The sequence below is a fragment of the Onychostruthus taczanowskii genome, unplaced genomic scaffold (genome assembly GCF_017590055.1).
Source record: "Onychostruthus taczanowskii isolate IOZ18803 unplaced genomic scaffold, ASM1759005v1 scaffold1, whole genome shotgun sequence".
Classification (NCBI taxonomy): Eukaryota; Metazoa; Chordata; class Aves; order Passeriformes; family Passeridae; genus Onychostruthus; species Onychostruthus taczanowskii.
Window position 1 is genome coordinate 2,599,233 of NW_024496525.1, and position 24,607 is coordinate 2,623,839.

At 55.6% G+C, this 24,607-nt stretch overlaps 3 protein-coding genes across 4 annotated transcripts in view; 1 reads left to right on the forward strand and 2 right to left on the reverse strand.

Annotated features, from left to right (window-relative positions):
* Window positions 1-11,672, forward strand: part of CHRM4 (cholinergic receptor muscarinic 4) — a 28,602-nt gene extending 16,930 nt beyond the window's left edge. Inside the window, exons 2-3 of the mRNA XM_041398245.1 lie at window positions 9,291-9,332; window positions 9,865-11,672. Of these exons, the coding sequence (XP_041254179.1) occupies window positions 9,291-9,332; window positions 9,865-11,342 (1,520 nt within the window). The 3' untranslated portion in view covers window positions 11,343-11,672. The remainder of the gene's footprint in view (window positions 1-9,290; window positions 9,333-9,864) is intronic.
* Window positions 11,673-13,194: 1,522 nt separating this feature from the next.
* Window positions 13,195-14,943, reverse strand: MDK (midkine). The gene is made up of 4 exons (XM_041399259.1): window positions 14,865-14,943; window positions 14,603-14,764; window positions 14,334-14,495; window positions 13,195-13,915 (listed from the first exon to the last, which is right to left on the reverse strand). Exons 1-4 carry the CDS (start codon window positions 14,941-14,943, stop codon window positions 13,890-13,892), a joined length of 429 nt encoding a protein of 142 aa, XP_041255193.1. The 3' UTR covers window positions 13,195-13,889.
* A 6,842-nt stretch (window positions 14,944-21,785) lies between these two features.
* DGKZ (diacylglycerol kinase zeta) overlaps window positions 21,786-24,607 on the reverse strand; it is a 46,354-nt gene continuing 43,532 nt past the window's right edge. For both annotated transcript variants that reach the window (XM_041408732.1, XM_041408815.1), the window contains one exon: window positions 21,786-24,187. In XM_041408732.1, the coding sequence (XP_041264666.1) occupies window positions 24,071-24,187 (117 nt within the window). In that variant the 3' untranslated portion in view covers window positions 21,786-24,070. The remainder of the gene's footprint in view (window positions 24,188-24,607) is intronic.

The window sequence follows — 24,607 nt, forward strand, 5'->3', positions numbered from 1 at the left end:
GCTCCCCAGCCCTAGCCCTTGCGTGCTGGGCACAGCTGCTCACGCCTTCGCCCCGGGGCTGCTCTCGGGACCCTCCAGAGATGCCTTCAGCCCTGAGGCTGCACCGCATGGAGAAGGAACTCCAGCAAAGGCTCAGCTTATCCCTTGTATGATGCAAGTTTGCAGAGAAAATTAGCATCACCAGTCTGTCCAAGCCTGCAAATGCAATGGCTGTAGGCACAGTGCTTTGTCTGTCTGACAATCCCCAAAACTGTTGCTGGAGGTCGTGCAAATCAGAGCTGTGTGAGTGACAGTGGCTCTTCTGCATTTCTGTGATGCTGTCGCCATCATGCCTTTGTGTCCTGTGCAATGTGTGCCCCATTCTCACTCGGTGCATGAGGCAGTGGCAGAGATGCCCCAGTGCCCTGTTGCCTTCCCACCTCCTGCCCCAGCGCTGGGCAGGTTGAGGTGTGCGGCTGTAGGGGAACCTCTCCCACCTGTTCCTGTGACTCAGAGAGAGCTGGAGAGGGACATGGGGAAGCACAGGGCTGTTTACTTGTCTTCAAGAGCCTCCAAGAGGAGTTACATCCCAGGTCAGTTGGTGAAGGAGGGGCAGCAGCTGGGAATTTTGTCCTTTAAAGGCAGAACTCAGTGCAAACCGTGGAGCTCTTTGAGCTCAGCAGGCTTGGCCTGAGCTATCGGTGTGTTACTGAACTACTGAGGGTGGCTGTGTTCCTCCAGCCAAAAAAGCCAGGCAGAGAAGCAGCCCCTCTGGTACCACAACTGCTTTTAAATCTAGCACATTGTATAGCACCTTGCAGCTTGGCAGAGGAGGCAGTGGGGGCTGACACCAGGAGCCTCAGCTGGAAGTGTCTGGAAGAGAAATGTCATCAGGAGGGATAAGGCTCCTGGTCAATTTGGTTTGCATTGGCCTGTTAAGGGGTTAATGTCTTCAGCCTCCTTAAGCAGAATAAGATTGATTTGTCTGTGGGAAACTCAGCTGCAGTTGTGCAACACTGAAGTCTGAAAAAATGAGTCTGCAAACACGATGTCCCAGGCCCCTGCATCCGCTCCAGGTCACAGAGCAGCTCTCCAGAGGCCTCCATGGCACCGTGCTTCACTGACCCCTCACTTGCAGACCCTCCCAGTGTCAATGCCAGGTCCCAGGCAGCGTGGCAAGCTGGCTCTAATGAGAAGGGATGAAGGTCCTTGAGGGATCTTGGCATGACTGAGATGGGAAAGAGTACCCGGCATCTCGCCACCTCTAGTGCCTCTGGGATAGTTTGGATCCTTCCTCTGCTGACAGTTACATCATGTGCAGTCCCAGATAAGGCCAAAAAAGTGCATGCATGTGTACAGAGAGGAGTGGAGAGCAATGAAACTCTTCTGGCATCTGCCTTTGCCTGAAAACAGGCATGAATTGCCTGGCCTTGGGCCTGCCTTTCTGCAGCATTTAGGAGCAGTGTCTAGCATGGTGGTCCCTATGCTTCTTGCAGAGCTCAGATAACTCACCAAAGCCCATAAGTGATGCTCAACTCATGAAACCCTCTGCTACTGTGTCAACAGGCTGTCCCAGTCAATGGGCTAAACCCCCTGCTCTGTGCTGTGGGGTGAGCTGCGCTGCATCCCTGACTGCCTGAGCTGCATCCCCTCTCATGGGGACCCAGGGGACAAAAAGGGTGAGTGTAGAGTGCTGCAGGTCTCTGCACAGGGACCAGCCCCTGCCTTATTCAGCACCAGCACAAGAGGCTGGGGATCACCATCCTGCAGCAAGAGAGGTGACTCCAGGCAGAGCTGGGCTGCCTGAGCCGCAGAGCTGCAGCCCACAGAGGTTTGCAGCTCCAGCATGGCTCCCACTCTGCCCAGCAAGGAGCAGGTGGGAGCCTCTAAAGAAGGCAGCAGGGAGAGGTTTGCAGGTAATGTCTCTGTGTGATGTCTCTCCTCCTTAGAAGATTTTCTTAGGACTTTTCTGTAGAGGAGATAAGTAATGCCTCCCTGGCAGACCAAGACTATTCCCACCTCCTTCCTCTCCATCCCTCCCCTTCTCTGTTGTAGGGATTTCCTACCTGCTGTCCTCCTCTGGCACTCTGACCCCCGCATTTTCCATTCTGCCTGTCCATGCCCTGGGCTCTCCTGCCCACCTTCTTCACAGCTCCTCTTCTTCACTCTATCCCATTGCACCACCTCCAACTCCAAATCCTCTGGCAGGTCTTGTGGCCAAATAGGGTCTCATATTTTCAGTTTCCTTTTTCATTAGCACCTCAAAGATTCCCACCTGCTATCTGCCCCTAGAACTAGGGCTCTCACATATGCATCCATCCAGAAGGGCTCTTGGTCCTGCCTGATTTTCTGCTCTTGGTTCAGGGCATCAGCTCTTTTCTCTCATCCATTGCTTAGCTGGCTCATTTGTCCTATCAAGGCCGGTAGAGCTTCATGCTGCTCCATGGGGCAAGGGGCTCTTGTTTCCATTGTCAAGTCTTTAAAATTTCAAATGAGCACCTTACTGTTTGCTCCCTGCAGTGCCTCAGCTCTGGGATGAGCTACATGTCCCCCCTGCCAGAGCAGCACTGCATCTCTGACTGCTCGAGCTGCATCCCCACCTACGGTTCGTGGGACCCTGGGGACAAAGAGGGTGAGTGCAGGGTGCTGCAGGTCTCTGTGTGGGGACCAGCCCCTGCCTTATTCAGCACCAGCCCTGGCACCTGGGGCAGGCCTGGGGGCAGACCCCCCATGTGGGTGGTAGGGACCTGGCACAGGCGCCTGTGGCTGTGTGGGGCCGTGGCAGGGTGAGGGAGCTTCTCTACAGCTGGCTTCCCAAACAGAACCAAGCCCTTCCCCCTTGTCATCTCCAGGCAAGGTCTGTCCCTGGGGCAGGGGGAGCTGCTCTTCTAAGCAAATAGCTCTTAGGTGTTGCAGCACTCGCCCCTCTAGCTCTTAGTTGCTCCTCCACCATTCTCTCCCACAAGCATCTGGTCCCGACCCCTGGGAAGAGCCCAGCTAATCCAGGCAGTCAGTTGTTGCTGCAATCCTGTCTCTCTCCCCTCCATCCTCTCTGCTGGCTGGTCCCAGAGCTCTTCCCGGCAGTGGGACCTGTAGCTGCAGCGGGGTTGCTTCTGCTGTGCTGCCTTCAAACAGCTGGGTTCTGTTAAAGCTTCAGCCCAAGCATATAAAAGAACATGAGCATCTCTCTGAGGCAGAGAGCATTAATGCAGTGGATGGGAGGGGAGAAGTGTGGCTCCAGCCCAGGCTCAGCTGGAAGCCCAGCACCTTCCTAGCTCAGCGACATGGCCTGAGCTCTGCCACCAGCAGGGAGCTGCAGCCCTGGGGTGCCCGAGGCAGGGGGCACGGGAGGGAGGGCACCGTGTCCCCTGTCCCGCTGTGCGATGCCGCCGTGGTGAGCCTTCTCCCCCCGGGATGTTACCACCGGAGCCAGCGCAGGCGTGGGAGCTGCTGGGGAGTCGCCGGTGCCTGGGAGCGGCAGGCTGGGCACAGCAGGGTAAGGCTGGACTTTGGCTTGCGTGGCATTTGCCACGCACACTTGCTAGCAGCGTTCTACTGATAGGTTATTTATTTGGCCTAATAATTGGGTGACAGGAGGTTAATTAATTGTCAGAGTGACCAGTGTGCTGGTAAGCTATTTATAGGAGTGACCTTTCAATTACTTTTTAAAAAACAGTTTCTCACTGGCTTGCTTCTTGTCTGGTGATGCTGTGGCTAAATGGCGTGCGGCCCCTTACAACCTGCAAAGAGCACATTTGGGGTACAGGCAAGTGCTGGGGGCACAGGCAAGTACAGGCAAGTTTGGGCAGGGGTGCAGCCACGGCTGCTGTGGGGTGCTGGTGAGCCTGCTGGGCTGGGCTCTACCTGCAGGAGCAGCTCAACAGCCACGGCTCCAACCTGAGAGCGCTTCCCACAGCCGGGTGCAGCCTCGGCTTCACTCTGAAAGCCAGCATTAGCCACAGTGAAGGCAGGGAGGCTCTGGCTTGCTTGGGGGGTGGTGGGCTTACCCAACTGCAACACTCCCTTCTGGCCCTGGGGACAGCAAATTTTACAAACCTGATGCGCAAACACACGTCAGGCCCGGGGGGGTTCCCTGGCCCCCTCGCTTCCCCCTGCAAGCTGGCTGCTCCTGTGCCACTGTGCTTGCTGCTTCTCCAGTGGCTCCAGGAAAAGCTATCAGAGGTTCTTAACTTGTGGGATGGAGGCAATTGCTTTGCCTCATGAGGGCCAGTTGAATAGCAAAGGAAGAAAGAAGAATAAATTATTCAATGGAAAAAACAAATTCCCAGAACCACCCCATATGTTACTGACAAGAAACAATTCCTGTTCCACAATGGCTCAGATCTCCTCTGGAGCAGGATAAGGACTTCAGGGATCTATTGACCAGAGAAGGGAAAGCACAGCTACCAGCTGGAGCTTGGAGGGCAGGAGGAGCCCTGCTATTTTAATGCAACAGATCCTGCGGGCCCCTCATCTCCTTTCTGTTTTTCTGGTTGTTTATTGCCTTCATCATTCCAACGCAGAGGCTTGGAAACAAACCAACACCAACCCTCCTCCTGCCAGACACGGGGCCTGCCCTCCATCTTCTCTCCTATGTTGTATTTCTAAGGTGCCTGTTTCCAGTATCTAGGAATTCTGTTTTCACACTCTGAGGGGTGTGAATCTGTCAACCAGAACAACCCTTCACTAGCTGTAAAGTGGTGCCATGATTCAGGAACTAATTAACAGCTATTAGATAATGCAATTAGCACCACAAACTGCCACCCTACCCTAAGGATACTTTCCCTTTGTGAGCGTGAACCGTAAATGTCTAGCATCTTCTGTTCCTTCTTTTTTTCTCTCCTCTCCTCTCCTCCCCTCTCCTCTCCTCTCCACTCCTGCTCGTGGTGGTAGCTGCACAGACTGCCCAGCCCCACATCACATCAGCAGTTTGACCTGAAAGGATTAATCCCCTTAAGACTTTTACCCTCTCTGCACTTTTAGGAAGGCCAAGACAAGCAGGGAGCTGGCAGTGGGTCTGGTTTGGCTCTTTCCAAATGTGACAGCAAATGTGATGTACCCAGGCCTAGTCTTTGGCACCCAGACAGAGCAGGAGGTGATGTGTGCCTTCTCCTGGAATGTGCCTGTGGTGGAGGGGGCCACCTTCCCTCTCTGCTGGAGGCAGGCAGCACCCAGAGTCCCACAGGATCCGTTCAGCCAGGAGCTGACAGCCACAGCCCCTCCATCCTGTCCCTGGGCTCGAGGTCCCTTTCAGTTGTGCTGTGGCTCCAAACCCATGCAGGGCTAAAGCTCATTTCCCCTGGGAGCAGCTCGTGCTCATAGGTGTCTGCTAAAGCACGGCTTTCTCTGGTTCCTCTCCTTCCCCTGTGAACATCTTCCTCCCCAGGCTGGTGTGTGAGCATGGAGCTCGCTTTATGCTGGGGTTCCTTGCAGAGCTCTGTTCATTCCCAGAGGCAGAATGTCACTTCAGCCACATGTGGACCAGACATAGCTTTGCCCCCACTTGCACCTGCTCCATGGGTATCCCCAGCCCTGAGGACGGTGCTGGGATGGGGACAGGAGAGGAAATGACAGGAAAAGGAGATGACTGGTGATGACATGTGGGACAGGGGCCGTGGAGCAGAGGGAGGCTGTGCAGTACAGAGAGAAGGTGTGGGGAACCCTGGGGCAGGAGGGCTGCTTGCTCCAGGAGCTCATCCATCACATGGGTGTGTAAAAATACCAACCTCTCCCATTGCCTTTGCTGTGCTGGTGCAGAGGGCGGCCAGCTCCTTCCACATAAGGAGCAGCAGGGGCGGGAGGGAACTAAAGCCTCCATCCCACGTGAGCTGAGTGCTCAGCAGGGGCTCAGTCACGAACTGCAGCTGATGGAGCACCAGCATCCAGCTACTGCAGATCCTTGGTCTCAGGATGATCACCGTGTCCATGACAGGGCTTTCTCCTCTGCAACCTGGCAAGAGGCTGGAGGCAGTTGGCAGGAGCTGACAGGCTGGGAAGGCTTGCTGGTAAGGCACATGAGGTGCAGCAAGGAAATAGCAGGAGTCTTCTGCTGTGGTCTCGGGTGTCACCCTGTGACAGAGCACGGGCTTTGCTCTTACTCTGGAGTTGAATCCTCACACAAGAGTGGTCACACCCATGATTGCTGGCAGCAGTGGAAACCCTGCTGTGCCCACTGCCCACAGTAGCTGGACCCCACCCAAATGACAATTTTCTCTGCTTGGATCTGTGGCTGTGTGGGAAGGGAAAGGTATTGGTGACCACTGCAGCAGCTACAGAAACTCTTGGACTGGATGATGCTATCAGTATGGAGTTGGAATCTCCCAACAGCTTCGATGGAGAGGAGAAAACCAGCTGTAAATCACTGCCAGAAGTCTGAGGGAATTCGCTGTATCTGGCTGGTGCAAGCAGGTGTGAGAGAGCACCCACTGAGAAAGAATGGTTGTGTGCAGGCTGAAAAGCCAACTGGTGTCACAGGTAAGGGTGTCAGCCCTAGGAGTCCTTCTGAAGTGTTCTCTCAGCTTTGTCTCCTCCCTGTCTGTGGTGTCACCATGAAAGTAGGGTGAAAAAGGGAATGGAGACAGAGAGGGTGATGTAGGATGGGGGCTTTGAGGGGAGGGAGAGAAGAAATGCACTCCTGGAAGTGCAGGAAGCAAGCACTGGGCACTGGAGTACACAGGCAAGGCATTTAGTGGGGAGACACCGAGTCCTGGAGAGGTCCCTTGGTGTCTGGTGTCACAGCACTGGGAACAGTGATGTGGCTGGCATGAGGGTGGAGATGGTGTCACACTGCTGAGTTTGGTGCAGCTCCACAGCTCTCCTGTGTGCTCTCTCCATCTTTGGACACATGATGGGGGTGCAGACAGAGGTGTGACTGCCTGAGGGCTGTGCCCCCACCCAGGCCCTTCCCACACAGCCTGGATGCTCTCCATCTCAGAGGCAGAGATCTGTCCCTAGTGCCCATTCAGACATGATACATGGCTTGGTCAGCTGCACAGACCTACCGAATTTGTAGCATCCTTGGCCTTCTCCCAGCTCCAGAGTGAGCTGCCTCCTCTGTGCGGGAAGGCAAAGGCAGTGCTGAGCGGTCCCAGTGAGCTCAGAGAGGGTGTTGGGGGCAGAAAAGTGAGACAGGGGAAAGGAGAGTAGAAGATGGAGAAAGAAGGGATGCCCGGTGGGCTGGGGTACGGCAGAGAATAGCCAGGGGATCTGAGGCAAGGGTGAGCAGCGTCCACAGCTCCCAGCTCACACGTGTTGCTCTGTCTGTGGTGTATGTTTTCTTCACACCTTCAAGAATTTTCAGTCCTCCTCCTTCCCTCAAACAGGGGATTGCTTTATTTTTTTGCTTTTAGGTGAAGGCTTGTTGTGCTTAAGTGCTCAGCGTTTGAGCCTCCGCCCTGAGGCGGCACTTGCCTGTGCCTCCTCTCACCAGTTTGCAGCGCGACCTCTGGGTGGCATCCAAAGGCTCTCGTGTGGTGCTGCCGCAGCCTTTCCTCCCGGTCTTGGGACACGTACCCAACAGCTCAGGGTTGAGATGGACTTTTCTTACTTTGGGTAACTGCGAACACAAGCCTCTGTCAAGGTTGATAATTAATTAGACACGCTTAGAAGAGGATGCCAGTTCATGAACAAAAGTGAGAAAACTGAAACCCACATTTTAGCAGAGACGATGGAAAGGTTTCTTTTCAAGACTTTCAAATTCTTCTTGGAAGAGCTGGGATAGATGTCTGTATGATTGCTAGCTTGTCTGATCAGTTTGATTTAGCTGTTACAAGAATGACAGTTAAATCTCCCCATCTCACCAAAGTGAAGAAATTAAAACTCATTTCAATTGTACTGAAACCAACCCCCAAACTGCCATGATTATATATTTCTAAGCCATTTTATACACTTATCACCTCTTCTCACATCCCTGGCTGGGTGCCCAGGAAGGATGGCAGCAGAAACCTCTTTCCCTCTCCCTTGATGCATCCCTTGTGCTTGGAGCTGGGTGCAAAGCTCCAAGCCCGAGCAGCGCACCAGCTTCCTCACCCCATCCGTATCTGGCATGTAGCATCTACCAAAGGGCATTGCTTTCTTTTAAAATCCTTTTGTCTTCACAGACATGCTTAGAGGATAATGGTAGAAAGGTATTTCTTTGTCCCTCATCCTCTTCTTTTCCTTGCACCTGTAAGAGGAGCTCCACCACTATCGCAGCTGTATCCTTGCTAATGCAGAAGCTGTCTAAATGGCTACATCAGACCCTGGCTTTAGCATCTCAGCAGCCACATTTCCATTTAATTACACCTGTATCTCTTTAGAAAGTGCTTATATTAACAACTTGGCTATTTGCTGATGGCAGACATCCCCTACCCTCTCCACAAATGAAAGACAAGGGCATTTTTTTTCAAATACTTATAACAGACAAACTGATCTCAAAGCCTGCCAGACCCTGTTTGGAAGAGGTGCGTGTTAATGGCACGTCTATACATTCAGCAAAATCAGCTTCAGGCATTCAGGCTTCCCAGCCATTTGGAGCCATCTCCCAAGCCAGAGCCACACTGCTGAGCGCTCCCGCTGTGGGGACACTCGCTGGCTCCTGCTGGTTTCCTGGCAGCAGCGCCCATGGGGCTGAACCCCTGCCCCAGGCACCAGGAGGAGCTGCTGTAGCGGCTGCCCTTGATGGTCTGGCAGGGTTGGAATGCCCCCAGAAGCCAGGGTGAGGCTGGTGAAGGCCCAGCATGTTTTGGAGGCCTGGATAGTGTAGGAGAGGCAGGTTCAGTGGGAAGCTCTTCTGTCCAGCCCAACTCCCTCAGTGCCTTTGCTTTTCCTTTTCTTTCCTGGAAATTCCCTTTCATCTCAATAAAGCACTTCTTGTCTATTGATTTTTTTTTTTTTAAGGTCCATTCTACTCTTACCTTGGGTGATTAACCACAGGCATCTTGGTTTGGATGAAGGCAGTAATTCTCTCCGTAATCCTCATCGCTTTTCATAAATAATTCCATGTATCCCGCTGAGGTGTCTCCACACTGTACATCTCCTGGCCTGGGTGGCTGCAGCTGCACTGTGATGTGGGACTGGGGGAAGGGGTCACCACTTCCCAGTGTCACTGACTGATGGCACTGTGCAGCTCCCTCCCTTTCCTGAGCCTGCTGCGCTGTGCACTGCGCCACACTAGACCACCCATTTCAGCCTTTCTTGGCTTTTCAGCACCTGTATCTAAGCAGTGTCACCCTTTGGTCAGGGCTGCCTGTGTTGGACAGGCTGGTTCCCTCAGTAAGATGCTGTGGGATGCACACAAGCTGTGGTGTAACTTGCTGTTTTCCTTCTCCCAGATTTCATCTTCCAGCAGGAACTATTTGCTGCGAGAGACACAGGTGAGCCGAGCGGACCCCGGCACGGGTTTTGTGGGTTAGGCCCCTCTTGGGGAGTGCTTTGGGGAGGTCAGTGGAACATGCCTGGGGCATGCCATAAACCTGCTCTTGTCCCTGGGGCAGGGCACTGGCTCCATGCTGTGCTGTTCTGGCAGTGAGTGCTGTATGTGCATCCCCCCTGGGCTCTGCAGTCCTCTTTCCCCATCCCTTTGGCCCCCCTTGTGCCTCTCTGGGCCACACAGGGTTGTGCTCCTGCTGGGATAGGGAAGGAAGGGACCATCACACCCTGGACATGGGACTGTCCTAGCCCCATTCCTGCTTTTCTCCCTGCAACTCATTTGCCTCCTCTACTGCTAAATAGGGATACAAAAAATGCCTCCAATGGACTCCTGGAGTGACAAAGAGAAGTCCAGGAATGCCAGGAGATTTTTGAGCACTAGCCAACAGCAGTGCTGGTCTGGGAAACTGAGGAAATGCTGCCAGGACAGGCTGGCAGGTCTGATATTCTCCCTTTCTGTCCTCGCTCTCCTTGCAGATCCCATGCACAACCTCTCTGCTCAGCCCTGGCAGGCAAAGATGGCCAACCTGACCTATGACAACTTCACCCTGGGCAACCGCTCTGAGGTGGCCGTGCAGCCTCCCACCAACTACAAGACAGTGGAGCTGGTTTTCATTGCCACTGTCACCGGCTCACTCAGCCTCGTCACCGTGGTGGGGAACATCCTGGTGATGCTCTCCATCAAGGTGAACCGCCAGCTCCAGACTGTCAACAACTATTTCCTCTTCAGCCTGGCCTGCGCAGACCTCATCATCGGGGTCTTCTCCATGAACCTCTACACGGTCTACATCATCAAAGGCTACTGGCCACTGGGGGCCGTGGTGTGCGACCTGTGGCTGGCTCTGGACTATGTGGTGAGCAATGCCTCTGTCATGAACCTGCTCATCATCAGCTTTGACCGGTACTTCTGTGTCACCAAGCCCCTGACGTACCCGGCCAGGAGGACCACCAAGATGGCAGGGCTAATGATTGCGGCTGCATGGATATTGTCCTTCATTCTCTGGGCCCCTGCCATCTTGTTCTGGCAGTTCATTGTGGGCAAGAGGACAGTCCCCGAGAGGGAATGTTACATCCAGTTCCTCTCCAACCCAGCGGTGACATTTGGCACAGCCATTCCTGCTTTTTACCTGCCTGTGGTCATCATGACGGTGCTGTACATCCACATCTCCCTGGCCAGCAGAAGCAGGGTAAGGAGGCACAAGCCTGAGAGCAGGAAAGAGAGGAAAGCCAAGTCCCTCAGATTCCTCAAGGGCCCTGTGGTCAAACAGAACAACAATAATTCTCCCAAGAGGGCCGTGGAGGTGAAGGAGGAGGTGAGGAATGGGAAAGTGGATGACCAGCCATCCGCCCAGACAGAGGCCACTGGCCATCAGGAGGAGAAGGAGACATCCAATGAGTCCAGCACTGTCAGCATGACCCAGACCACAAAAGACAAGCCCACAGCAGAAGTCTTGCCAGCAGGGCAAGGACAGAGTCCAGCCAACCCCCGAGTGAACCCAACTTCCAAGTGGTCCAAGATTAAGATTGTCACCAAGCAGACTGGGACTGAATGCGTCACCGCCATTGAGATTGTCCCAGCTAAATCAGGTGCCTCTAACCACAACTCCCTGGCCAACAGCCGCCCAGTCAATGTTGCCAGGAAGTTTGCCAGCATCGCCAGGAGCCAAGTACGGAAGAAGCGCCAGATGGCTGCCCGAGAGAAGAAAGTCACCCGAACCATATTTGCCATCCTGCTGGCCTTCATACTCACATGGACCCCCTACAACGTGATGGTCCTCATTAACACCTTCTGTGAGACCTGCGTGCCCGAAACAGTGTGGTCCATTGGCTATTGGCTCTGCTATGTCAACAGCACCATCAACCCAGCCTGCTATGCCCTCTGCAATGCCACTTTCAAGAAAACCTTCAAGCACCTTCTCATGTGCCAGTACAGGAACATTGGCACAGCCAGATAAACTGGTACTCAGGGACCACTTCAGTAACCTTATGGAAACCCTTCCTTTTGCCTCCTTTGCCAGCGGGGGTTCTTCTGCTCCCCACTCACTACAGTGCAGACTGTACAGTGATTGCAGAGGATGCCCTTCATCCAACGCTGACAAAAATCCAAGGCATTTCTGAGCTGCAGGTCCTTCCAGTCGCCCTGGGCCTGGGGACTAGATCAGGGAGTCACTGGGAAAGCCAGAGGCAAGAGGAGATGTGGTCACCAGGAGCACTTCCTAGCTCCATGCTCTTGAGATTGGCCAAATGGCATCAGTGTTTCTCCTAAGACTGGATGTACCTTTTTCCCCAGCTGACCATCTCCAAGGCATCAGAGCTTGTCTGCATGCAGACGGGCTAATGCTGGATGCTTTCCATTGGCTTATAAAGTGTTTATTACCCAAGAAATGAAAAGAAACCAGGGTCAAACATTTGCTAGCATCTTGGACCAGGCTGGCTCAGGCAGGTTAATGGGGAGTCCTGCTGGCCCAGCCAGGCCCCCTGTGAAGGCAGTCAAGATTGGACCTTAACAGATGTGGCAAGATGCTTCCTTTCCCTTGAGAGTACCATCAGACATCCTCACCCAGGGTCCTGGGGCAGAATATTTCCCTGTGCTCTGGCTCTGCTCTGCCCTTCACGTCCTTTGTGCCCTCAGACAGCAATTTGCTGGAAAGACAGACAGACTAACCAAGCATTTCACTCCTGGGCGAGGAGTGTGAAACCCAGTTGCCTCTGACAACGATGGCAACTAAAACTGCAAAGAAAAGCCCTGGTGTGGTGCAGGACTTCACTTCACAGCCCTGGGGGAATGGGGCCCCTGAGTGGTGGGCAGCAGTGACTGTGAAAATAACTGTCCTTGGGAGGGACAGGGAGGACCTGGGGGTCTCAGAAGAGGGTGGGAAGAGGGTCTGCAGTGTGGCCAAGGCGCCCCGTGTCTCATCTGGGCCATAAGCAGTCCCTGCTCTCCCCACAGTGGGTGTGGGAGGCCTGATGCATGGCTCTGGAGGCAGGAGGGGATGACGGTGGCCTCCAGCCCCGCTCCTGCCCTGAGCGCAGGGGGCTCCTCCATGGAGGCCGAAGGAGCTGGCCGCTGAGCTTTGTGAATGGATGTAACGCTGTCATGGGTGCTGTGGCAGAGCCCTCAGCATGCGGGCTTCAGCCAGCGCCCCCAGCCTCCTCCCAGCCCACCCCTGTGTGCAGCCCAGCCCTGGGGCTGCTCCCCAGCTTCTCCCAGAGCCAGGTGCAAGCCTTGGTGGATGCAGCCAGGTGCAGGCAAGGGATGGGATGGGGCCACTCTAGCACTGGAAAACTCTGAGTCCGTGTGTCCTTCCTGTTCTGATGCCAGGGTGCAACCGGCAGAAAGGCTGCCCCAACCCAGACGGGAGCCCCGCCATCACTGCCTTTAGGGGTACCCAAAATGCCTGGTGGGTTTCTGGGTATTTTTAAATGGTTACAACTGCAGCCCAACACACCCCAAGACAAATAAAGACCTTGGACCAGGAAACTAATGTCCATGGTGTGAGGAATGAATGAGTCATCACCTGGCTGGCTCCTTCCCTGCTTCCCAGTGTCACCCACTGGTGACATTTCCTGCAGCCCATCCCTTCTGCCAAGAGCAAGGGGGAGCGACCTGAAGCGTTGTTGCAAAGAGGCTGTGAGGTCTGGTGCTTTGTCCAGGACCATGTGCATGTGGCACCCAGGCCACCACCGCCAGCTGCATGGTAACTTCACTGCTGGTGCCATGGGGTCAGCAAAACTGGGGTTTGCTGGGGTTCCAGCACAGCAGCACCTTGTGGGGACAACAGGGGAGCTCTGATACTTTTTTAAAAAAGATTTTTATTGGAAAAGAAAAAGAAAAATTCCAAAAGGAGAGCTCCCACCCAGCGCTGGTGTTGGCATGGCAAAGGCAGAGGGGCTGCAGCCCCAGCATGGACACACATGGTTAGAAGTGACAGAGAGGAGACACAGTTGCTTCTCAGGGTGATGGCTGTGTTTTCCTCAACTGCTGCAGGTAAGTCATGTTCCAGCCAAAGGGATGCTGGAATAAACCCCCTGAGGTGAGAACAGTCCTTGAGTGAGAAGCTTCAGCGATGGGGTTACTCAGGCATTCAACAGCCAGCCCTTCCCTCTGGCACTGGTACCTGGTGGAGGAGCAAGGAGGCTCCTGGGCTTGCAAAAGTATGTGCTAAAGGCAACTCATTTGTGCTGGAAGGTGGAAAAATATGTGTTCCATCCCAGCTCTCAGAGCACATTGCAGTGAACCCCAACACCAGCCCAGAGGAGGTGAGCAGAATGCACTGGTAGTGCCCAAGGGGCAGCAAGGAAGGAGGCAGCCTGTCCTGCAGGGTGGGTGGGTTTGCTCTCTACAACACTAATGATTAAAACAAGGCATCTCAGTGAAAGAGGAGGTCATGGAAAGGAGTAAGGAGAGGAGGAGGAAGACTGTAGTGTGGGCCAGCTGCAGCTGGACATCCAGTCCTGTAGGCACCGTGTTGAGGGGCCGATGAGGACGCTGGTTTCCTGCTCTAGTCCTTCCCCTTGCCCTTCTTTGCTGCATTCAAGAAGCACAGGAGAAAAGAGTTAGTGCATGTGCTGGCAGCTCATGGTGCCCCAGACACTGCTGTGGTAGAAACATAGCCAGCATGGCTGGCTGAGCACGGCGCAGAGGCTGCATCCCTGCAGGCAGCCTTCTGCCATGCCAAACCACGTTTTGCACCAGTCCTAGTGAGGAGAGCAGGGAATCCCCATCCCAACAAAAATGGCAGAGGTTGGTGGGGGACCAGGGTTTTCCTAGTAGCACCTGCATCCTACCCAGCCAGCAGCTGGACTTCACAGTACAAAGAAAAGAGCATCCTATGAAATCCCCTACACCACCAGCAAAGCCAAGCCCAAGGCCAAGGTAGCTCTGAAAAACCCCTGGCCAGGGTTGCAACAGGACCCTTCTGGGGACATGAGTGGTGGGAACTGACCTTTGGACTTCGACTTGATCTTGGAGGAGCAGGGCTTGGTCACATAGACAGTCTCCTCACACTGGGCATTGTACAGGGCTTTCTTCAGGATGCCAGAGCGAGTCTTCAGGCCTGTCTGAGCACTACAGCCTCCCCAGCTCTCAAACTTGTACTTGCAGTCGGCTGGATGAGAGGGGAGAGGCATCAGAACCAGCCAGGACCTGGTGGGACATTAGCCCCCATCACCCAGCACAGGGTGGTCCCCAATGACCCCACCTCCATGTACCCACCTCCAAATTTCTTCTTCCAGTTGCAGGGGATCTTGCACTTGAGCTTCTTACTCTCATCTTTGCAAGTTCCCTCGCGGTAGCCCAGGCCGCAGTCCTTACTGTTGGGAACACAGGGTCCCCAGCGCCAGTCCTCACACTTGGAGGCATCCTTCTTTGCCTTTTCTGTGCGGAAAAGTGGAGTGGGTGCTCTCTGCAGGGACAGGGGAGCATGCCCCACTCTGCCCCCTGCCCCACTGGTGCCCTGCCCCAGGCTGTCCCTCACCTTTCTTGTTCTTGCCAGCCTCAGCGGTGGCAGCCACCAGGATCAGCACCAGGAGGAGGAGGAGACTCCGGACCTGCATCCTGCCTGAGGAGGAAGGAGAGAGCTACGGGGGTTGGAGGTTGGGGTGCAATGTGCTGTTGAGGAGGGGCATGGTGGGCTGTGGGCAGCCTGTGTGGGAGTAAGACAGGAGTAGCTGCCTCCATTGCACACTCTCACCTGCATGTGTGTGTACGTACACCCCCGTGCCCTGCTTGTTGCTGCCCAGCAGAACATGTTCACTAATTGCAAAATGAAGGTTAATTGTGCACCTCAACAACTGCCTCCCACCAGGGAGCTGCAGGGCTGAGAGATTGTTCCCACCCCTGCAGTCCCCCCATTGCCCTGTATGTAGTCGAATGCTCTCCGTGGGGAACCCCACAGCCCACACAGCATCTGGGGAAGGTCCTACAGTTGCCAGCCCTTACCCCCATATTTCTCTGTGGATCCTTTATCCATGACCCAGCAGGCTGCTGCCCCATACCAAAGAGCCTTGGGGCCAGGGAACACAACTCCCAGAGTACCTTACCCCTGTTCCAGAGGATGCCAGGGAGAAGGAAAAAGCCCAGCAAAACAAACCTGCTTTCGTGAGAGGTCTGAAAGTTTATATCAGTGGATTAAACACCAAAAAAAGCATCCACAATGTGGGAGCTCATTGGAGGGATGGAGCCTGCTGCCCACGCCACCCATGCATGCAGGGGTGTGCAGGTGTACACACACCTGGGAGCACGTTGGGGACAAGGGTGCACACACATAAGGGTTCATCTCTGGGGACTGAGCCTTGTCCCCCTGCCCCGGTGGCCTTGGACCATATGACGGCTCCTCTCTGGCTGCCACCACGAGACTCTATGGGATGCTGCTGCCAACACTGGGGTCCCAGATCCTGCTCTCAGTGGGAAGAGGAGTGCAGGCATGCAGAGCCAGCATTTGAAATCTGGAGACCCCATCCCTGTTCCCCAAAGCCTTTTAAGATGCCACCCATATCTGTGTGGCAACAGCCATCCAGAAAATACATGGCACCTGCCCTGGCTCTGCGATGGGCTTTGCAGAATTGGGCTGTAGAGGACAGCATGAACCACAGGCCCCATGGGACATCAACGAAGGGAAGAGCCCAGGGTCAGTGTTTGCTCCCTCCCCTGGGCTCCCGGGCAGCATGCCAGAGAGAGCAGCATCCCACATTATTCAGGCTCCAGTGCACTCACCTTTCATGCATCCGCCGCCAAGCTGCCAGCTTTGCTCTGCACTGAACTGTCACAGGGAATTACACAGACCGGCTGGCTGAGGGCACAGTCGTGGGGGTGAGGTCTGCCTTCCCCCTCACCCAGCCCGGCTGGGAGCCCTCCTGCCGAGCACAGCACGGCTCAGCTCTGCTCCCACCCATCTGCCTTCAAAGGGAACAAGGGCTCAGCCAAGATGGGCTGGTTACAGATGACAAGGCTGGAGCTGAGCTGACTTACAGACAGGGCTGTCCCACTTTCTGTAGCTGCTCTTATGGGATAGCAACCTCTGGCATCCACATTATTCACACTATCCCCCTGGTTTCAGGTGTTCTGTTAACTTCTCCCATCCTTTGCTGCAGAGCATCCTGTGCTCCTTGCACCTACCTCCCAGCCCAGCACCTTCTGCTCAGGCCCTTCTGACAAGGACTTTAAGCCCCCAGGACAGACAGCCCCAGCTGCTGTGCTCACCCCTGCCTCTCCTCCAGGCACAGACTCCCTCTGTTTGCCATGGGTGCAGTGGGCCCTGCCCACACATACACAGGGTTGCTGGAAGGATACCCTCTGAGGGGATGACCAGCTACAGCCCCAGGGACCCCTGAATTTGTACCCAGGCTCAGCCCAACACATAGAATTCCCCAGGCAAAGGTCTACAGGAGCCTTCAGCCATGGCTCATCCTAAAGCTTTCAAAAGGAAAAGGCAGTGGAGTTTCCCAGCTGGTTTTCCAAACAGCCAGGCAAACAAGAGTTTTTCCTGGCAGGGCTGGCAGCACCTTCAGGCTTGCCTGCGCAGCCCTACTCCTCCTGCACCCCTGCGGGGCCCTGGCTTCTCTCCTCCTCAGATGCTGGCTGGCTCTAGCATAACATCAGTCCCTGTTCTCCCTTCCCCCTCCTCTAGCTGTTCTGGGTTTTTATGATCAAGGATTAGCTCTAAAAAGAAAAATAAAATCACCTGGTGAAGCTGAAGCTCTAAAAAGAAAAATCACCTGGTGAAGCGGAAGTGGAGCTCAGATACCAATTATTGCAATGGGAAGGCTTGGACCTCTCTCTGGACACCATTCCGGGGCAGGTAGTGCCACCGACTTCTCCTAATGTGGCCCAGACATCCTCCTCAGCTCCTGATCCCTCAGTGCTGACCCCATGCGCTCCCGGGAACGGAGCAGCGGCCGGGCTGGCACCCCCCTCACAGCCCCTTTTCCAGCAGCGGGACCTCTCGGCTGGGCTTTGCTCGGCTCAGATTGCAGCTGCTCCGGCAGTGCTGGGCGCAGGACTGCTGTCCTCCCTCTGCGGGCTGAGCTGCTTCCCAGCCTCCGGGCAGGCAGCCCGGCACTCGAGGAGCCAGCCCAGCGCTCGGGGAGCCCGTGGCCTGGAGCGACAAGCACCGCGACAGCAGGAAGTTTCCTGCTGCCTGGAAAGGGAACACCGAGCATGTGCCCGTGAGCCAAGGCGCTGGCACGGCGCTGGCAAGGGAGGCTTTCCTAGAGGTGCTGAGGGAAGCAGGGGGGCTGTGGGGCTCTCCAGCAGGCGGCCTCACCTTCCCCTCGCAGGGACGAGAAGGTGCTCCAAGGGAAAAGGGTTCTGCCCCTGCACTGAGGGCAGAGACTGGAGCCCGGAGCGCCCTTCCGCACCTCTGCCCTCTGCTCCCTCCTCAGGGTAGATGCTGCCGTGAGCCCCCTGGAGCCTCTTTCCCTCGCCCTCCGGAGCGGCGGGCGGTGGTCGAGCCCCGCTCCGGGGCAGCTCCCCGGGCTCCGATCGGAGGATCTCCACCGGCTGAGTTCTCCCCGAACCAGTGTGGGGTGCTTCCCCAGAGGAATGGGGGGTAGGATACCGGCCACGGCCTCAAGCCGTCTGTTCTTCAGGAGCCCTGACTCCCTACCAAACTCCATCCTTCTGCATCTCCAGGCTCTTCCCTGGCTCCTCTCAGGCGATCCAGCACCGGGGGGGGGGGGGGGGGTGGGGTGTGTGTGTGTGTGTGTGTGTGTGTGCATCGCCCCCGGTCCTTCGGCCCCAATCGCCCTTTTCTGCAGGTCCTCCCCAGACAGAGCCTGTCCCCCACCCCGGCAAATCCCCTTCCCGCTCTGGGGAGCCCTCAGCCTGGATGACTGCCGCCTCCCTGGGGAGGTGATGGGCGGTCGCCGCTCGCCTCGCCCGGGGCGCCCATCTCGGAGGGGGCCCGACCGCAGAACTGCGGGCGGGGGCCGCACTCACCTGCGGAGCGGAGCGGAGCGGAGCGGAGCTGCTGCCTTTGTGTGGCGGCCGCGTGCGGAGCCCCGCGCGGCGCACAGCGGCCCCTGACGTCGGGCTCGGCTGGCAGCAAAAAGGTGGGTTTTTAGCCCAAAACTTTTCGCAAGCTCCTCCTCTGCCCCCCGGCAGGCACAAAGGCAGGGCGGCGGAGGGGCGGCCCGGGGGCAGGCTGGCCCCTCGGCCGGTGGGGCGGGGGCAGCGCGGGCCCGCGGCGGCCTCCTCCGGGGCGGTGAGCTGGGACGGGGAGCGTCGGGTCCCGCGGGGCACGGCCCCTGTCCCTTGTTCCCTGTCCCTGTCCCTTGTCCCCTCTCGTCTTCCTGCTGTGCTCTCCAACCCGTACCTGCGGTGCGGCACCGGGGAAGCTGTGCGGGTTCAGCTGACCATGCACCCCAACATCAGAGCGGCCCAAGGGTGCACAGCTGAACAGCCGGGCAGCGTCTCCCTGCGGGCTGCTGCTCTGAGTTCCCATGGAAGCTGGCCCCGAGGGCACCCCCGGGCCTCGGTGGAGTAAAGGGAACCACCCTGTGTCTCCACCAGCTCCGTGGATGTCTCCTTCTCCATCAAGGCCACTGGTATCAATGGACAGACCTTTCATGATCTCTGCCCTTTTCACCCTTCTCTGCTTGCTCTGCCCCTCATGAGAAGTTGCCAGGAAAGGGGTACTTGCTCAGCACCCAGAGCAGCACATCACTTACCTGCTGTCCCAAGTGTCACCCCAGTTCCATCCCTTGTGACCCGCCTGCCCTTCCCCAGCTCAGCCATGCTGCAGCCCTTCTCCTTGGACTGAGCAGTGGTATCCAGCTGCTGATGGGGGATGAAAATGACCTTGCAGATGTGACTGCTCCTTTCCCCCATCTACCACCTTTTCTTGGGAAGTGAGCAAGGCAGCAGCAAAGCCAATTCCTTTTTGGCGTTAGCAGCCAGAAAAGAGAGTGTCATGCAAGAAAAATGGGGCTCTGGTAGGGAATGGAGCTGTTTCTCTGCCTGTTATTCTGGAAGAAGTTTGCTGAGAGCAGGGCTGCCACAGGTGGGGTTGCAGGGCAGGGCTGTTTTTTATGAGCTGCTTTGAAACCGGGAATCACTTTTCAAGAGATTGCCACATTTAATTGCCAGTCTGCCAGCAGTTTCCTAAACAACTGGAGAGGTTTTGAGAACTGGTAAATGTGGGGAACATGTAATCTCCCCTTCCTGCTGCACACAGAGCAACAGGTACTGCCCTGTGTGGTGAGAGATCTGGAGATGCCAGGCTGTATGTTTGAGCCCAGGATGCAGAAATGGATCCTGATAGCTGGGCAGGTATCAAAGCCAGTAATCTCCCCCCATTGTTGGGCCTTTAAACTCAAGCTGAAGAAAGCTGCTGAGACAAACTTCAATGTAAAAAAGAAGGACCTAGATGTACATCAGGTTTGCACGTCTGAATCACGATACTGTGATGAGCAAACCAGGGCCTATAGAGCTGTTAAAGAACTAGGTGTGGAGCAAGCACTGCTGCTTCTCCAGCTGTTTCTGGCCAGGAGCTGAAGATCTCGCTGGAGTCCCCAGGGCACAGCAGCATAAGGTACAGTGAAGCCCTGTGCGAATTTTCATTCGTTCCAGGGGACCAGGAGACAAGTGCTAGCTGTGCGAGAGAGCAGAGATGCGTTGATGCACATCATTGATGCTTGGTCCCTTTGGGCTCTTTCTGAGGGACATGGGGGAAATGGCTCCTTCCCCAACTCAAATTAGCAGCAAAAGGCCGTGACTGCAGAAAGAGGCCTCATATTGAGGAAAGGAGGATAATAGAGGGAGTGTGACCAACCCAGGTGCATTTCCCTGCAATTAACTTGAGCTTTTTACCTCTTAAAGTGTCACAATCTAATTCATGGCATGTCAGGTCTGCATTTTCCATCTCTGGTCAAAGCCTGGTCCTTGGGGAACTGTTAGTGGATGTTGCTGCAGTGTCACTGCAGGGACACAGCCAAGCATGGGAGAGGAACAATCTTTTCCTTGTTGAGGTGTGTGCCAGGTAATCATTAACATGGCCAACTGCTGCCACCCCAGCCCTGCTTAGCTGGGGCTGCTTTCCCAGCCTGCACACGTGCCTGGTGCCTGCACCCCAGGTGTGCTTCCATCCCACAGGAGGGCAGACAGACCTCTGAACCTCCAGCACCTGACTGAAAAGGAGAAAGAGAGGATGTTGGCACCCTTTGGAGAGAAGGGCAGGACTCTGCCCCAAAGGTACACTGCCCCTCTTCCAACACTCCTCAGCAGAGCGATCACATAGTGGGACTGCTTTTCTTCCCTGCTGTATATTTGACACTGGGGCGGCTGGAAGACTCCAATTGCCATGGTTACTGACAGCCTCCCTGCTGAGGCTGTGTGGGCCAAGCGCCAGCAGGCTGGGGTCTAGGCACTGAAGCAGAGTGGGCCCCCTCCTCCCAGTTGCACGTACACCTGGTCCCTGGGGAGGCCAGGACAATTTGGTGTGCCTTACACCTGCTATAGATCCTCACTGTTAGCTCCGGGCAGGAGCTGAAGTTTGAAGATCATGAAAGAGAGGCACAGTGGGGGTAGAAGGGACAATGCAGGCAGGGAAGGAGGCTGCTTCTCTGGGCAGAGGGGCTGGCAGGAGCACTAGGCAGGCTGCCAAACTGCCCCTAGAAATACGGGTCTGAGGTATGAGCATAGCTCCTCATCACCCACTGGCTCCATCACCAGCATGCCATTGACCACTGCAATTACCTCCTTTTTCAAAGAAAACTCCACAGGATAGAAGTGTGTTGGCCACAGTCATCCTTATGAGTCTGAGGCTGGAAGCAGAAGTGTCCCTAATCCTTTTTGTAATCAGAAAGCAGTCCTTCCACCAGAATGGCAGAGATAATCCCTGCTCTCAGCGCTCAGCACTGGAGGCAGAAGCCCAAGGCTCCCTGCTGGAGCTGGAAATGAATAGGAAGAGCCCCCGGCAGGTTCATCTCCCACAGAGCAGCATGGCTGGGGACAGCTCACCACAAAAAAAGGCCAACAAACAACATTTTGAAACTGGAGGCTGGATGCTGCTGTAGTATCCACTGACAGCTGTGGCAGCTGCTGGGGCTGCTGCCTTTGCCCCAAGGAGGAATAGCAGGCTGCTGACTCACGCTTCCAAGGCCTTCTGGATCACTTGGGAAGGCAGTGCACTTTCTCCCTTTCCCACATTACACTGAGCATTGATGTATGACACAGAATGAGAAGGTCCCTCAGGACAAAGACCCTGTATCTAGCAACAGTATCAGAAGGACGCTGTGCTAGGAAGTGAACAAGGACGAGGGCCAGCAGGGAACTCCCAAAAGTACCCCCAAGTTTGGACAGGGGCAGAGGCCTTGGGATCCAACCTTTTTTGTGCCATGCAGGGCATCTGTTGTGCACTGCCCGCTGCAATCTTTGGCTGCAGCAAGGAGACAGGAACTAAAACATCAATCTCTTTATTTCAATGGCAAGGAACAACAACATCCAAACAATCAAAGTTGAAAAGCAATGGGAACACAGGCTCGTGCCAGGCCGTGGGCCGGCTGGAGCCAGCACCCTCACATAGTTACAAAAATACAATCCTACAACAGTGTCTAAGAAACACAGACCCAGGTATTGCACAGAACCCCTGCCCTCATGGGGCAGGGAAACCAACACCCCCTCCTTCTTCACCAAAATATAAGCAGGCTTGGAATTGCACAGCAACTCAGCTCACAGGTGCACGGAGGGGCCAGGCAGGGAAGGGGACAGTGTGTCTCTCAACTACCTGTACAAAACCTATAAGGGAGAAAGGGGAAAGCTGAGGCTTTAAATGCCTCTGGGCCAAGTCGGGCATCCCATCTGGGGCAGCAGTGGTTTGGACCTCTGAGAAGACGACAGTGCCTTGTCTGTCAGTGGCCTGCCAGCAGTGCCGCCGAGAACTCCAGGCACTTCTGGAGTGTCCCAGCTGTCAATGCATTAGTACACTACCATTATTATTTGCCAGTACTGACACTGGCCCCTGGGCACCCTGCACTGCCCTGCGCCTCTGTTCCCCAGTACAGCATGCCCCATCATTCAAGGAAACCCAGCCCCTGGGCAAAAAGTCTGAAGGGTATTCTGTTTCCCTACAATATCCTCATACCCTTTTCTTGGTAGTAGGAGGGATTCAAACAGTGCCACCCAGCACTACCCAGTGGGCACAGCTGTGTGTGAGTGCAGAGGGACTGCACAGACCACACACGGCAGCAGCAGTATCCTCTCCCAGAGCCATGATGTGAACAGCAACCCCCTTCACAACCACTGCCCACCTAAAAATGCCAAGCAGGTCTGCTAGGCTCAGAGCCATCAGCTTTCCTCCTCTGTGGGCACTTCCTGGTCTCAGAGACTCAGTTCTGCAAAAGCCTTGCTTAAGGCCTGGCTTGATGTCTTGGCATTAAGTGCTCACAGCATCACCAGTAGAGACGGATTGTGGCACTTCATGCCCCATTGCAGGCAGGTGGTGAAACTTCATCCCACTGCAGGCATGACTCAGGGCTACGAGCCCCAATGGTTCCTGGGAATCCAAATCCCTCTTTCTACTAAAACTGGAGAGGGTGAGTTCATGGTCTGCCCAGGTGGGTTGTGTCTCAGCTGGGTGAGTTCCCTGCAACACTCTGCAACCAGTTTTGGGGAGTAGCAGGAGTCAGCCTAAGAGGATGCATGTTGCCAGGCTGGGGAGCAGGAGGAGATCCCTGAGAGCAGCACTGACCCCAGCCCTGCCCGTCCAGCCCCGTGCCAAGTCTAGCATTGAGGGGGAAACTGAAGCAAGGAGAGCAGCTGAATCGAACTCAGCATTTGGGAAATATAACAGGCATCACTGCTGCCACTGCCACTAGCTGAGTGCAGCTCTCCACCATCCTGCAGCAGGCTCACAAAGAGATGCTCAGTAGAGTGGGTGTGCAAACTGTTCCACCCAGCCCCGTGGAGAGAAGCATGGTGGGAGAGTTTGGTAGCCTTCCTCCATGCCATCCCAGCCCTGAGTCAGACTGCTACCTAAGCACTAAAGGCCCATCAGGAGAGCACCTGCTGCCCTATTTCCAGCTGCACCAGACCCAGGTGCTCTGAGGAAAGGCTGGATGCACAAGTCACTTCCCTCCTGCTGTAGAAGGCTCTGGGTAGGGCAACACAGAAAGCTGGTGCAGCCCCAGGAGGGAAGAGAAGGCAGCACCAGTATGTTTTGGTGTTTCCTTTGGGGCAGTCTGCAGCTCACAGCCTCTGCAGTCTGTCCATGCAGCCTGTGCCTCCCACAGCTGTGCCAGACAGGAGAGGAGGAACAGGATACAAACCTAGCCAAGCGCCTAAAAGAGGGGCACTGCCAGCAGAGAGAGGGGCTGAGCAATGATATCCCATAAGGATTATAGATAGGAGGGGATGGGGCACTGGCATTACTCCCATGAACAAGGGTGACTGGGGGCTTCAGCCTGGCCTGCTCCAACATGGCTAGGGGATAGAGCCCATCTAGGGCAGGGAATGTGGTGAATGACAGGTGAAGGGATGGACACACAAAAAATCAGGCTTCAAGTCTGAAATATCCATTGTCCTCATAAAGAGAGTTCCAGCCCAGCCTGGGGCAGAGCTCTTCTGTATCCATCTCCAGGGACCAGGCTGGCATCTGGGGAGGGTTGGGCCAGATACAGCTCTGCCAGTTGGCATTGTACTCTTCTCATCCTGCATGAGCTGGCTCGGGCTAAGGCACGCCAAGCACTACACAGCTGTCTCCTGGTCCTCCCGCTGGATCATCTGGTAGTGCTGTAGGTTCTCGAGGTAGGCAGCTAAGTCAGGGTCGTTGGCTTTCTCAGCACGGTGCTTCGGGGTGTCTCCCTGCGCAGGGGAGGTGAGAAGTAAAGAGCGTTAAACCCTGCCTAAAGGCTGCTTTGGCACCCAAGGGCATCCCCATTCCCCCATGTGGCTGGGTCCAGCAGAGCCTGCAGCCAAACCCCAAATCAGGCAGCAGCCAAATGCCCATGTGCTTACCATGGGATCAAAGTGTGCTCCTGGGGAGCCTGACTACTGCAGGCCTGGGAGCTGTCCCCTGAAGGGCCATCAGCTCCAGGCACAGGCTAGGCCACGACTGACCCTGGGCAACACAAGTCACCCAAGAAGAGACAAAGGCTGGTCCCCCTGACCTGCTCTTCCCCTGTGTTGGGGAGGCAGGCGGGAAAGGGTGAGGAATGAGGGGTATGTCTGGGGAATGCCCAAGCATACCAACCCCCCTTCCCTCTCACAGCCTGGCTAGTGCTC

Excerpts from the sequence above, each read along its gene's own strand:
- MDK (XM_041399259.1), bottom strand. The coding sequence starts at position 14,943 with ATGCAGGTCCGGAGTCTCCTCCTCCTCCTGGTGCTGATCCTGGTGGCT. Across the intron at positions 14,765-14,864 it reads GGCTGGCAAGAACAAGAAAG|AAAAGGCAAAGAAGGATGCC; the intron begins GTGAGGGACAGC and ends TTTTCCGCACAG. Across the intron at positions 14,496-14,602 it reads CTGGAAGAAGAAATTTGGAG|CCGACTGCAAGTACAAGTTT; the intron begins GTGGGTACATGG and ends CCTCTCATCCAG.